Source organism: Vombatus ursinus, unplaced genomic scaffold, assembly GCF_900497805.2.
Source record: "Vombatus ursinus unplaced genomic scaffold, bare-nosed wombat genome assembly UNPS02014812.1, whole genome shotgun sequence".
In the NCBI taxonomy this organism is placed as follows: domain Eukaryota; kingdom Metazoa; phylum Chordata; class Mammalia; order Diprotodontia; family Vombatidae; genus Vombatus; species Vombatus ursinus.
This window is the reverse complement of record NW_020954590.1, coordinates 102,359,635-102,373,284: the sequence shown is the minus strand read 5'-3', so window position 1 is coordinate 102,373,284 and position 13,650 is coordinate 102,359,635. Positions and strand designations below refer to the sequence as shown.

Sequence of the window (13,650 nt, the reverse complement as noted above, 5' to 3'; positions counted from 1 at the left end):
CATCAACTCTGTATTTATCTTGTTATGTCCTGACATATATTTTGTTTCTCCCATTAGAATAATAAGCTCCTTAGGGTCAAGGGCTATTTTTGTTTTTCTCAGTATCACTGGCGCTTAGTATAGCTCTTTGCAAAGGGTTTAAAATTGAAAGATCCTGAATGATAATCATCAGACAAACTGGACTCCTATAAAATCTGTTAAATATTTTTATGTGAAATACCATAAAAAAAAATCTAGATATTTACTGGAAATCTGTTAAAAAGCAAGTTGTGTTTTTATATTATTTATAGAGGGATATTATATAAATATATTTTCTAAACCCATAAAAATGAAATTCTGAATTAAAATTTCTTCTCAAAAATGAAGATAGATAAGAGGCAGAAAAAGAAAACAAGGGCTGAGGACACAATTGGAATCAAAGAAGAAAGATGATGTTAAGTACTTTCATGGGCTCTAAGGGAATAAAAGTCTTTAACTTAGAAACAGAATTCTAAAATTCTATATTTTCAATTTTGACCATTTTTGTAGTTGCAAATAAGCATCTCAAAAGGAAATTTCATTTCCATTTTCAAAGAATGTGCAAACATGTTTTAAATCACGTTGTTAAATATTTAGGAAAATGGGTAACAGGTTTATAAGTGTCTATTTTAATAAATTTTATTAAATTAATTGCAATGGCAAAAAGGGAATATGATCTGATAAGACTTTAGCCAAAGATATTCTCTTCAAGTACAAAATCACAGGAAAAACATCTACTACACTTGATATTTCCTCAGGCAAGTCACAACATTCCTGGGCCTTGATTTTCCTCATGTAAAATAAGAGAGTTGAACTAGATGGCCATTAAAGTTCCTGCTAGCTCTAAACCTATATTATGACCTTGCAAAGATAGTATCTACATTAAAATAATGTGTTCTTTGATTATCTTCTGAAAGCACAGAACACACTCTCAAAATTTCAAGGAAGTAACTTTAGATTGTATTGGCATATTGTGCTTTTAAAAACAAAACAAAAGTTACTATCCATAAATTAACATATGCCCACTTGAAAATATATTGACAACTAAAAGAATATTTTCCTAAATGACACATTCGTGAGTACCTGAAGTTTATTTACACAGAATGTGTACGTTGTGTATATATAAATTATGCAGCCAAAAAGGATTGCACTCAAAAAATTACTATGTTTGCATATGTGTAGCATGAAATGACTAGAGGAAGTGCTCTAAGTTTTCATGAAGCAGAAACTCTACAGAACTCTGGGCTTAGATCTTTTTTTTTTTACTTTTTGGTACATGTTCATAGAACCATCCTACGAATGCCACATTCACAGCAGAATTTTGCCCATTCCACTGGATATCTGGTTCCACATTCATGGCAGAATTTTGGTAACTGTCCAGATGAATTTCCTTCATTGCCTTTAAAGCCTGCTCCGTTGACAGATGAATAATCTACATCTGACCTGAAGTGATGAAGAACATTATAAATACAAAGTCTATGTCAGTAACATTCAAATAACATTATTTAAAAAAATCAACAAAATGAGTTATACAGTATCTATCTCTTAAGGCTTTCAAAAGTCTCCTTTATTTAGTTCATATGAAAATAGCAGCTCATTCAACAGAAGATAAACTTGTTAACTCCTATCTTTAGCATCAAAATAGTAATACCATCTTAAGACACTGTTATGAAAATATAATTGAATCCATATTAATGGCTAAGAATGTTCACAGACTAATCTACCAAGTCACCAAACATGGGCTAGCAAGATGATACACATTAATATACCAAACTAGAAGGAAACAGGTACCAATTCCATGAAACAGATGAAGCTGAGTTGAAAGAATATTATGTAGATGCTCAAGGCTTAATCATTAAAGTACAACTATATAAAAAGTTAGACATCTAGTAAATAGCGATACTGATGATGAACCATTAGTCAACCGATAGCCATTGGCTAGATGATCATTTTCAAAAAATGTTATAGAAGAGATTCCTATGCTGGGAACAAAGTTGTATTAGTTGGTCCATGGAGCTCCTTTTACTTCTAAGACCAAATGCCTATTTTAACGGAGTCTTCATGTTCCCACACAATTTTCCCAACTGTTTACTGTTGCTTGAACCTATTTTCAAAAAGAAACTAGTACTTCATCCCATAGACTGGACCCCTGATAGTAAAACGTAAAGAGATTTAAAATGGAAATGCCTACTTCAGGTAATATTCTATTTAAAAAAAAAATCTTCTTTTAAAAATGTAGTCATTAAACAACAAATATAAATGGCCAACTTAGATTCATGTATATTTAGAAGCACAGCAACCTGTGTTTCCATATGCAGTTAAAAAGTACCTAGTGCACATCTGGCCTAATTCATTTTAAATTAAAAAGGCCAAAATTTTGAAGTATCTTTTTTCTGTATACAGAGTCACCTTTCTCCACTCTCTGTCTCCTGACCTCCTGTTGGAAACACACTTCAGGTACCTAGTACCTTCTTGTTCTCTTCAATTCTCATTCTCTTGTCAAAATAATAATTCATATCATAGTACACTGCCTTTGTATAGTTCTTTATAGCTCTGCTTCAAATAATATAGGAAGGTTTCTTTTAAATGTAAGGTCAATGCCTCAGTGTGGTACAGCAGTAACTCAGAGAACCAGAAGGCTTATGCCAGTAGAACATGAGTACTCTGAGCAGGGAAAGCCTTAAAATAGGTTGGCTAATAGGTTTAGTTTGACCACAGCATTTTATGCAGACCACTTACTACAGGTATATGGAAGGGGTATAGTCTATGTTGATATAACCAATTTATTAAAATAAAATATCTTTTCAATTATTGTATCTTTTAAAAAATGAAGAACTGATAAAAACACAAGCTTTGTTCCTAGGAGAGTCATATAACTGAATCACAGAATCTCCATATTTTGTGGCTGAAAGGGATTTCAAAGAATATCTAATCTCAACTCCTCTCTTTTTTACAGATAAAACAAATGAGGCACAGAAAGATAAAGGGAATTGGCCAAAGTTTCACAACTAATTAATAACAGAAACAAATTCGAACCCAGGTCACTCTACTCCTAACTCAAGTGTTCCTTCCCTTACAACATATTTACAACTAAAGAATCACTGTACAAATATAGTTCTTCTCATATATTTTCAAACTTTTAATATATTTTATATTTATAATGTATATATTTATAAATATATGACCTATATTTATAAATTTAATTTATCAATATGATTAATATTATATAATATATAATATACATATATAAAATATATAATTTTTATTTTATATAATATACATATATAATTTATATTTAGAAATTTATAATAAAATTTCAAACTTCCTGGAAATATCTATAAAATCTCAGTATTGTTCTTTTCCCTTTCTTTCTACCCAATACACTTTAAGAGTTCTTAAAAGAAAAGTTCTGTGTAACTTCTTTGCAAAACACTATAACAGACATTGACACAGAACCAAAGATGAAAATATATGTATACACACAAAAAAAGTATATATATACTCTGCACATAACCAAAACATTCAAAAAGCCTAGATAGAATAATAGAGAAGATGATTCTCCAGAAGCAAAACTTCTTCTCTCAGGAAAACACAAAGCTTATTCCCATCTCCAAAAGAGGAAATATACTAATAAAACAAATAACCTACTGCTGACATGAAATTAACACTGCAAACTATTTCAAGAAATATTAAGGACAGCCAAAACTTCAGTCAGTCATAGAATGTGCACATGGCCCAAAGACATCAGCAACATATGTGCCCATGCACACACACCCACCTGCACACACACACCCACCCACACACACCCACACACACACTTAGGCACTTGTCACAACTGCTCCTGGTTGCTTCCTGCATTCTATATGACCAAAGAAGGTCATGTGCCACTAGATTTGGAGTCAAAGGATCTAAATATGAATACTGACTCTGAACTTGATCTCTTTGTTTGGGAGCTGTATTCCCTCATGTGTAATATTTTTTTTTAGGGGGGTGAGGTAGGGGTGGTTAGACTAAATGTCCTTTAAAGTCCCTTTCCAGTTCTAAATCCTAGGAACCGATGAAATGTAAACATGATCTACAGGCAATGTCAGATGTTGGACAGTAACAATAATGGTTGATATTTATATAACTTTAAGTTATTTTCTATTTATCCATAAAAAAAGAAATATCAGCACTGGTGTGAATATAACTACTGATGAAATACTCAGAAACATAAGAATAGCATAGTAGCAATGAGCATTTATATGTACCTACATGCCAAGCACTGTGCGGGGCACTTGATGTACAAAGGCAAAAGCCAAAATAGTTTCAACTTAAGAGCTTTACTTTCTTATAGGTAGTTAACATTTACACATATAGTACAAAATAGATACAAAATAACCAATATAAGCAAAAAGGTCAGGTTGGCTGGACCATAGAGTGCACAGAATGGAATAATGCTTAATGCTGGAAAGTTAGGTAGGGGCCAGGTTGTGAAGAAGTTTAAATGCAACCAAAGGAGTTAATATTTGAATCTAGAGATTACATGAGGTGACAGTGAAGCCTGTGCATTAGGGAAATCACTCTGGCAGATATACTGAGGGTGAACTGAGAAGGGGAGAGACTTGAAGCAGGAAGACTAATTAGGAGGTTGTCACAATAGTCTAGCATCATGTGACCTGAACTATGGTGGTAGCTGTATGGGTGAAGGGAAAGAAGGATGTGAAATGTTGAAGAGATAAATGACAAGATCTTGCAACTTACTGGATCGGTAGGGTGAAGAAGAGTGAAGAGTCAAGGGTGACAATGAGGTTGTTAATTTTGTTTTGTATGTGTTGTTTGAGATGCCTATGGGACATTTATTCTGAAATATCCAATAAGAAATTAGTGACATAAGCCTAATTTAGCAGAGAGAAAGGAGCTGAATATACAGATCTAAGAGTCACATATGTACAGATACAGATATATAGATAATAATTAAAGCCATGGGAACTGATGAAGTCACCAAATGAAAGAGTAAAGGAGAAAAGAGAAGAGTGCCTAGGACAGAATGTTGAGGTACACCCAAAACTAGGGAGCAAAGGCAACTGAGAAGCGGTGGTTAAACAGACAGAAAGAAAAGTAAGAAACAGCAGTGCCATGAAAACCCAGAGAAGACAGAGAAATCAAGAGGAAAGGTGATCAACAGTTTCCAAGATTGCAGAGAGGTCAAGAAGGATGAAGATTAAGAAGAGGCCATTAGATTTAGCTATTAAGAGATCACTGGTAACTTTGGAGAAAGCATTTTCAGTTGAGTGATGAAGTCATAAGCAAGAGAAGAGAGTGAGATACAAAGAAGTGGTGATAATTAGTACAATCAGCTTTTTTTCTAAGAGTTTGGCTGAGAAAGGAAAAGAGATAAGGGATGATAGTTATCAGGGAGGGTCCAGCAAGGTTTTTGTTAAAGGATAGAGGAGATCTGGACACATTTCTAGGCAGCAAAGAAAGAATCAACAGATAGAGATTGAAGATTACACAGAGGGGAAGACTGGGGTAAGGTGAGAATGGCAAATGATGTCAAGAGGTTGTGGGATATGAAGATGAGAAGTGGCAACTCACAGCTGGTTAATAGTCTAGATTTTCTTGGTGAGATAAGAGAAGAGGTCTTCAGCTGAAAAAATGGGCAGAGAGGATGTTATGGAAAAGAAAAGATTTGGAAAAACTGCTGTGGTAAGGAGGATAGAGTTAATTATGGAAGAGTAAAAAGGATTGTCTTATGTCCAGTTGAGATAAGATAACAAATTTGTAGCACAGTTGAATGACTTCCTCTTCTCCATTTATAGCATATATGTAGCAGTGCTACTGCTGATAGAACAAAGGAGTATGTAGCTCAAAAGTACAAGATAGTCTAGAGGTGAACTTGTCAACTACAGTTTTGAGACTGGGAAGAGAGGAATGTGAAGAGCTAGAATGATACAGTCTGGGGTATAGGAACTGGAGGCCCACAGTTGGGATGAAGAATAAGTTTAGAATGAGTACAATATAAGGATATATGCTAAAAGAGAAACAATCCAGGATTATATTGCTCAGATAGCTGAAATTCACTAAGCCTGATCAATGTTTTTATTCCACCCTAGGCCAAATGGCATTCTGCATATTTCAAGTTTGTACTAAATTTTAGGTTCAAGAAATCCCATTATTTGCAGTAACTAAACTGTAGTTCTTAGAGCATAATGTTGCAAGGAAATCCAAATGCAAAATATTTCAATGGAACCAACTGAATGACATGGAAAGTTACGTTTTAACATATTTCAGCTGCTGGCAATGGAAAGCAAAACTATTTATGCCAAATCTAGTACATGTTCAAAAACTGAATGAAATCATCTTATAATAAAAAGAATGAGTTGATTATTAAAAACCATTATGTTCTTCCATATAACATTCTGAAAAATACATTTTAAAATTTCTAGTAATAGCACTATATAGTTAAACATACCTGTTTGCATAACTTTCAGCATTATAGGTTTTTCTCTTGTTTGTTAATACTCCTGGTATGGAATTTTTTGCCAAACTAGGTGGTGTTGAAGACCGTGCTTTCGTGCTACCTCTGAAAGGGAAAATAAGGTAGATTTAAAAAGACATAAATGATTAGCACCTTAATTGGGTACAAATGCAAAAATATAATTATAAAAAAAGACTTTGCTGAAGAATTTAAGTTAAATAAAAGTTCAGAGACACAGAGTCAAAACTCTGGAACACGAAACTATGGAAGAAGAAAATAATATTGAAATCAATGCTATAGTTTACAATCACTATCTTGAAAATACAAATATCTTTTAAAAGGTACAAAATGTTTCACATGAAATTAAAATGGATTTAATCATTTCCCTAGAGACTTTAAACAAGATAAAAGACTGCCCTGAAGCAATAGTAGTAGAGCAGAAAGGGCATTGTGTTTGGAGTCAAAAGCCCAGAGTTTGAACCCCGACTTCATTAATGTACTGGTTTGTGTTATCTTCAGCAGCTTACTGAACCACTCTGGGTCTAAGCTTCCTCAGCTGCAGAACAGAGACACTATTTGCACTACCTCTCTACATGTAAAACACTTTTTAGCCATAAATGTGAAAATAAGAGTTATGACCTATCTCACATACATAAAATTATTTTACTTTATTGTATAAACTAACATTTAGACACCATTCCCCACCAGCTCTCACCACGGAAGATCCCTCTGCCCCACCATGGCCCCTTCCTCTGATTGGTCAGTTCCTCCCAAAAGTTCCCTTTTAAGGAAGGGCCTGGATTGTTCCCTCCTTCCTTCTTCTTCAAGGATGACACCTGACTCTTTAGACTTCTTTCCTCACCATGGGCTGGGCTGTTACCTCTCTCTCCATCTTTACCCTTCCCTCTCCTACTCCCACCACTGGCTTTCAGCTTCCTTTTATGTGTTGTTGCCTCCCAACAGAATATAAGCTCCTTGAGAGTATGGACTGTCTTTCTTTTTGCTTGTATTTCTATTCCCACCACTTAGTACAATGCCTGGCATGTAGTAACTGCTTAATAAATGCTTGTTCATAAATTCCTGTTGCCTTGCCTTGACTTATATTTGTAAAGTAATTTGCTAAATAATTTACTTACATATTGTAATGTAAGAGAGGTGAAGGACTGGTCTTTGAGTCAAGAAGACCTGGGTCCAAGTCATACCTCTGAGACATATAATATCATAGATCTAGAACTGCAAAGGACCTCAGCAGTCATCAAGTTGAACACCTCTCATTTTTGATGAAAAACTAAGGCCCAAGGAGATTAAGTAACTTGCCCAAGGTCACACAGGTAGTTTCAGGGGCAGGTACACTGATTCCTAAATCAATGTTCTTTCCACTTCACCATACTACCTGACATACTATGTGAGTATGAGCACATCAACTTACTTTCTCAGTGTCCCAGACAACTCTAAGATTTAAAAGCAGACAAGTTACTGATCTGCATTTGTAAAGGGAATTTCCCTATGAACTTGGAGTTCCCCATGAAATATGAGTCTGAAGAAAAAAATAATAATATAACTCATTTTATTATCACTAGTCACTACACCGTGAATAAAGAAAATGGAAACCAGTTAAGACATTAAAAACTAGTATTTAGTTTATTAAATCTCATGCTTACAAGTACAGTTATTAAGGGAATTTGGTGAATGCCATTCTATCCATTGTTTCATTTAGGTAGCCACGCATTTGTGCCCGACCTGTGGTAGTTCCAGGTTACTAGTTTTACCTAGTAGGTTGATGCATAAGTCTAACCTATATAAACAAATACATATTTAAATGGTCAGGATGGCTAAGATAATCATTAATGTCAAAATATTCAGTTAGATTAATGGTTCTTTCACAAACTAATTATATAGGAGAGATGGAAGAGGGAAAACCTACCCTAAAAGCTTTAAATTGCCATATCAATGACTCATGTCAGACTACTTTGGGAAATATCCCTTTTAAACTGTCATTTCTAAAGCCCAACAAGAGAAATGAAGATACCCACCACTGCATCTAGAGGTTAGGGCAATATCTACTTCAAATTGTCACTAACACATGGCACCCCTAAAAAACATCCACAGCACCCAAATAAGATACAAAGGCAAAGAGTTCATCCATGAGATTAAAGTTCCTCCACTTCATTTCTATTCAGCACATCTTGAAATCTACTGCAGAATTACTGCAGTGCCTTATTTAGAAATTATTCTTCTAAATTATACAAGATACTTCTAACAGAAAATGAGCACAAAAAGACATGTTCTATGACAATGGAAGCACAGCCTCTCCAGAAGTTTTGTCAGGAATTTTAAAAACTTAGTCTCTTTACTTACTTACATCATCTTTATAGGCCTTGAACAAGTGACCAATTACTATAGTTCAATCATTAAGAATATTTAAATGTTCCAGAGGTTCAATATTAAAATGAAATGCATATAAAAATGTTGTACCTCTTCAGAGTGAGGTAAAAATTTTTTTGAATTCCAAGGAAATATAGAGGAATTTTTTCTCATTTAGTACATGAAATTTCTTGACCCCAAGATGGCAGTTGGATACACATTTTTCTCCCTAATCAATGTCAGTCACTATTTCTGCATCTAAAATATGCTTTAGAAAAACTCAAAAAATAATTGAAGACAAGCTCACTGATGAGGCTAACATTCTACTACCTCAATAACATCTACCAGTTCTTGATATCAGCTACTTAAGTAATAACTAGAAGAGGTAATTATAAGAGAAATGGCATAATGTACATAGCCTACTTTCTTCACCATCTTATCACTAGTCGTTATTTTTTTTAAAGATGAACTGTAAAGTTCAAGACAACTTTTCAAATTTTACTATTTATTGTGTCTCTGGTTAAATGAACAATTATACCTTTAAAAGTAGGTGTCTGCATGATGTCTTATATTAAGAATTAAAAAAAAAAATAGGTTGTAGTCCTAGCTCTGTGCAATTAATTAGCTGCTTCACTTTGGAGAAGGTCACACAGGAGATCTGGGTCCAAGTCCCATTTCTAAAAATACTAGCTATGTGACCAAATCACAGAGACTCGGGTTTGATGATTTAAAGCCTCAACTTCCTCACTTGAAAAATGGAGATAGTATCTGCACCTTTAGGTTTAAATGAATGAATGAAAAAGCATTTATTGAGAACTTTCTATGTGATATGCGCTGTACCAAAAACACTGAGGATACAATAGGAAAAAAAAAATTAGCAAGCCCTGCTCTCAAAGAGCTAACATTCTAATTGTGGTAGACAACACAAAAAGAGTTGTTACAAGATTGTTGGAAAGACCCAGAAATATTAAGGGTCAAATTCTAGGTAGGATGACAAAGCTGGAAAGGACCTTACTAACCCTCACATCTTACAGATGAGGAAACTGAAGGCCAGAGATAAACTTGCCTAGAGTTATGCAAGGAGTGAGCAGGCTGGGATCCAGACAAAAAGCCATTCAACTCCAAATAAAGCTCTTTCCACCATATCATCATAGTCCTTACATTTATATAGTTCTTTAAGGTATCCAAATTGCTTCACACATGCTCTCTCAATAGGGCTGTTGTGAGGAGTACTTTGTAAACTTTGTATCACAATATAAATGTGACAGTATTACTATTTTTATGTGTAAGATGAATATACTTGTTTAGGATATACTGAGAATGTTTAAACAATAAATTATGATCCTGAAATCTTATCCGAAAGAGTTTCAATTTGGGTCCTATCTTCAATTCTTCCAGAGATAACAAGTTTTTCCTAACATCAATAGGGCAGAACTGGTATGGACGTACCTTCTTTGCTCTACTTTCACATTGACTTTATCAAAGATTTGGAGAAAAAAAAAGTTCATTTTTATAAATTTTTACAAATGGTTTTAAAATCAAAACTAAAAGAAAATACTTTAATACTGTAACATTTTTAAATTACCAGATTAAAAGGTATTAACTGAAAGACCTTTACTTAGGATAATGAAAAAACTCAACAGAAACTTTTAAAAAGGACTTAGGTTTCTATTTTAAAATTTTAATCTAGCAGCAAATATAATTTCTTAAAATAAGTATGCTTTCTATATTTAGAAAGTTATAGGGTAGCCTATATTTCAATCCTTTAAGAAAATATCTGAAAGAGATTAACCAAACTGAGTCACAAATACTTACTTGTTAATGGGTAATAACTTATTTCTTTTGATGGCACTGTCTGATTTTGTATCGCTTTCATACAACCTTTGCACATCTCTTCCAGTTCGAAGTGGTGGGCCTAATTTGTCCATCTTACTACTAAAATATACAAAGGGGTACCCATAAGGAGATTGCTAATGTTTACTATTTTAAATAATTCAAAAATTTTATACAAAATTAGACATTAATCTTCCTCATCAGAGTTCTTTCTTTCTTTTTATTCCCACTGTCCTAAGCACACTAAGAGGCTTCCAGGGAATAAATTTAGGCAATTATGTATAGATAATAGACACTGACAGAATTTACTCAAGAGCCACTACTGGATCCAGGAATTCTATACAAATTTCCCACATGCTTTAAGATAACATTTATTGTGGCAGAAATTATTCTGCAGAAATGCAGAAAACTGGCATGAGGCCACAATAAATGTTATCTTAAAGCATGTCAAAAACTACTTCACAATCACTTCAAACAATATATGTTAAAATGTAACAGAATAAAGCAACCAATGAGGGAAGAGGGAGAGAACAGGACAGGAAGCAGAAAAACTAGTATGGAAAACAACTGCCTTAAGATATAAAGCAAATTGGTGAAGTGGGAACCTGGGACTAATGAACTGTTAAATTTCTCATCTAACATTTTCCCTTCTGTTTTCTAAGTACTTTTTTTTTTACCATCCATATTCATCACCTTCTTAAATGACTTCTTTGCATTTTCTGATAAATGCATGCAAAGACAAAAACTTCATCATTGAGGATCTACAACTTGACTACTTTACTACTAAGAAATTAATTAATAAGGATGTAAATGACTCCATTCCATATAATTTATCTTAAGTATGATAGACTTATGCGAAGTCTCTTATTAGAAAGGTGAGTTTGTGAAGAGAAAAATCAGGCGATAGAGAAAAAGAATATTTAACTCTATTCATCAACAGACTAAGAATGAATTTCTTTAAATGCACATTTTTGAGGAAAATTTTCAAGCATCTGAAAAAACAAAACAAAAAACAAATCTAAAGTCTTATTTGCACATAACATGAAATTTTTGCAAAAAGCATGAAGGGTCTCCACCTAGAGGATAATAGAAAAAACTGCACCATTTTTAAGAATAATTTTCATCCCTTTTCAGCAGAAGCATTTTAATTACATGTAACAACAACTACCATTATCCTTTCCATTTCAAAGAAAAACAGAATTTAGTTTACCTTTAAAGGAAAAGTCTCAATCAAATTATAAATGCTACTTTAAATTTTTAAAGTTTAATAATAAAGATATAGGGATTATCTTTAGATATTCATAAGATGAATTTATCAAGTCTTGGCCAATTTGAATCCTTATTAAAAGGATTTATTTTTTATTAAATACCTCTCTAGTGGTTGTGGGGATGGGAAGCAAAGAAAGGAGAAATTCATATTATATTTTAAAGTTCCAATTTGAAAAATTATGCTTGATCAAAATATAACTGCCCCTGGAGTCCAATTATCAAAATATGCAAGTGAAAAATCTGGGGATTTGGGAAATAAGAAATAAAACATTTTTCTCATCAGAAAAATGTTACAAAAATTAAAACATTTCTATGAATTTTCACAATATTTTTTCCCTAAATGTGGATAGCAAGAACCATTTTCTCTATCTTAAGGTGCCATCAGATGAATGTCAATCCCTGGTTCAGCATGTTTGATGTTAATTTGCCCTGTGCATAGTAGGTCTATCACTTAGTCTCAAGACTACTTGCTTCCCAATAAAATCACCTCTGGTCTCAGACATTAAAGCCTAGCTACTAAGCAGAAGGTAGCCACTTTCACAAGGGAAAGACTGTTTCACTCTTGGGTAAGTGGCTGCTAACTGGATACTTTTACTTCCCCAAATCCTTTAAGCTTGTCTTTAAGAAAAGAATAGTTTAATTTTCTTACTAAGTATAGACAGAAACAAAAACAATTATGAGATGCATATAGAAAGTCTAGGTGGCAGAATTTTTTTTCTTTAATCTAGACTAATTCTCAAGTAGCATTTTTTGTACTTCAGTTTGAGTAATTCCTCCACCAACTTATTTCACCTCCTTTTCAGGGCTTAGAAGGTGGGTTTCAAGAGCTGCTGTGGACAAAGATCTTGTCATTTTGAGTACATCCTGGTGATGAGTTCTCTTCAAACTTAGGATGATTATCAGAAAACAGACATGAAATATATCACTGGGCCTTTACTCAAAGCCTTTTCTAGTTTGTTGGTACCTACAACCAACATTTCACTCTGCTTTAGTCACTTCTAATACCGCACTAAGGCATAAGAATAGGACTCTAATAAAGATTTCACATAGTAACATTATATAAATACTTAATATATGTATTACAAAATTAATTCCAAGATTATTTCTTCATTCTTTGCTTAAATCTAAACACAAACAATTCAGAATTAGTTTTACTTGTACAACAAGGATACGTTAGTGGCATGACAACACAAAAAAGTTATCTTCCTCATTTGAATAAATCTCCAGCAAAGACCTCCAATGCCTTGTCAAGGTATGGAAATGGCTAGGTTTTCAATTCTATTGCAGCAGAATGCAAGTTTTGATAAAGTCCTGCCAAGCTACAGACTTTTCATTCACTCTAGAATTAGACTATATAACTTTTGCCTGAGGACTAGACTGGAAAGGCACCTTACCAAAAAGTTGATCATAAGATAATGGAAATTTTTTTTTAATCCACAGCAATAGTCTTCAGCACGAAGGAACTGCAATGCTCATTGGTTGAGGAATGAGAACACAGAACACATTGACAAAAACCAAAATACCTTATGTATTTAATAAGTGAATTAATAAAATCTAATAATAAATGGCATATGTAACAAAAACATTGTTTAGAAATAAATCAGTAAGGGAATGTTTGACACAATTCTAAAAAATCTTTACAATTCCTAAGGTTCATCTAGGATAAGAAGGGAAGCAGTCAAATGGGGAGACAAAATCTTCACAGC

General features: G+C 33.5%; 1 protein-coding gene across 3 annotated transcripts in view; it reads right to left on the bottom strand.

The window, feature by feature from the left end:
* LOC114054066 (zinc finger C2HC domain-containing protein 1A-like) overlaps nucleotides 1-13,650 on the bottom strand; it is a 54,570-nt gene that overhangs the window by 1,003 nt on the left and 39,917 nt on the right. The window contains exons 8-10 of one of the 3 annotated variants that reach the window (XM_027877145.1): nucleotides 10,658-10,777; nucleotides 6,473-6,583; nucleotides 1,285-1,461 (exon numbers count right to left, since the gene is read on the bottom strand). In XM_027877145.1, the coding sequence (XP_027732946.1) occupies nucleotides 1,299-1,461; nucleotides 6,473-6,583; nucleotides 10,658-10,777 (394 nt within the window). In that variant the 3' untranslated portion in view covers nucleotides 1,285-1,298. Of the gene's footprint in view, nucleotides 1-624; nucleotides 1,462-6,472; nucleotides 6,584-10,657; nucleotides 10,778-13,650 lie in introns of those variants that run through there. The other 2 variants (XM_027877146.1, XM_027877147.1) reach the window with 2 other exon arrangements.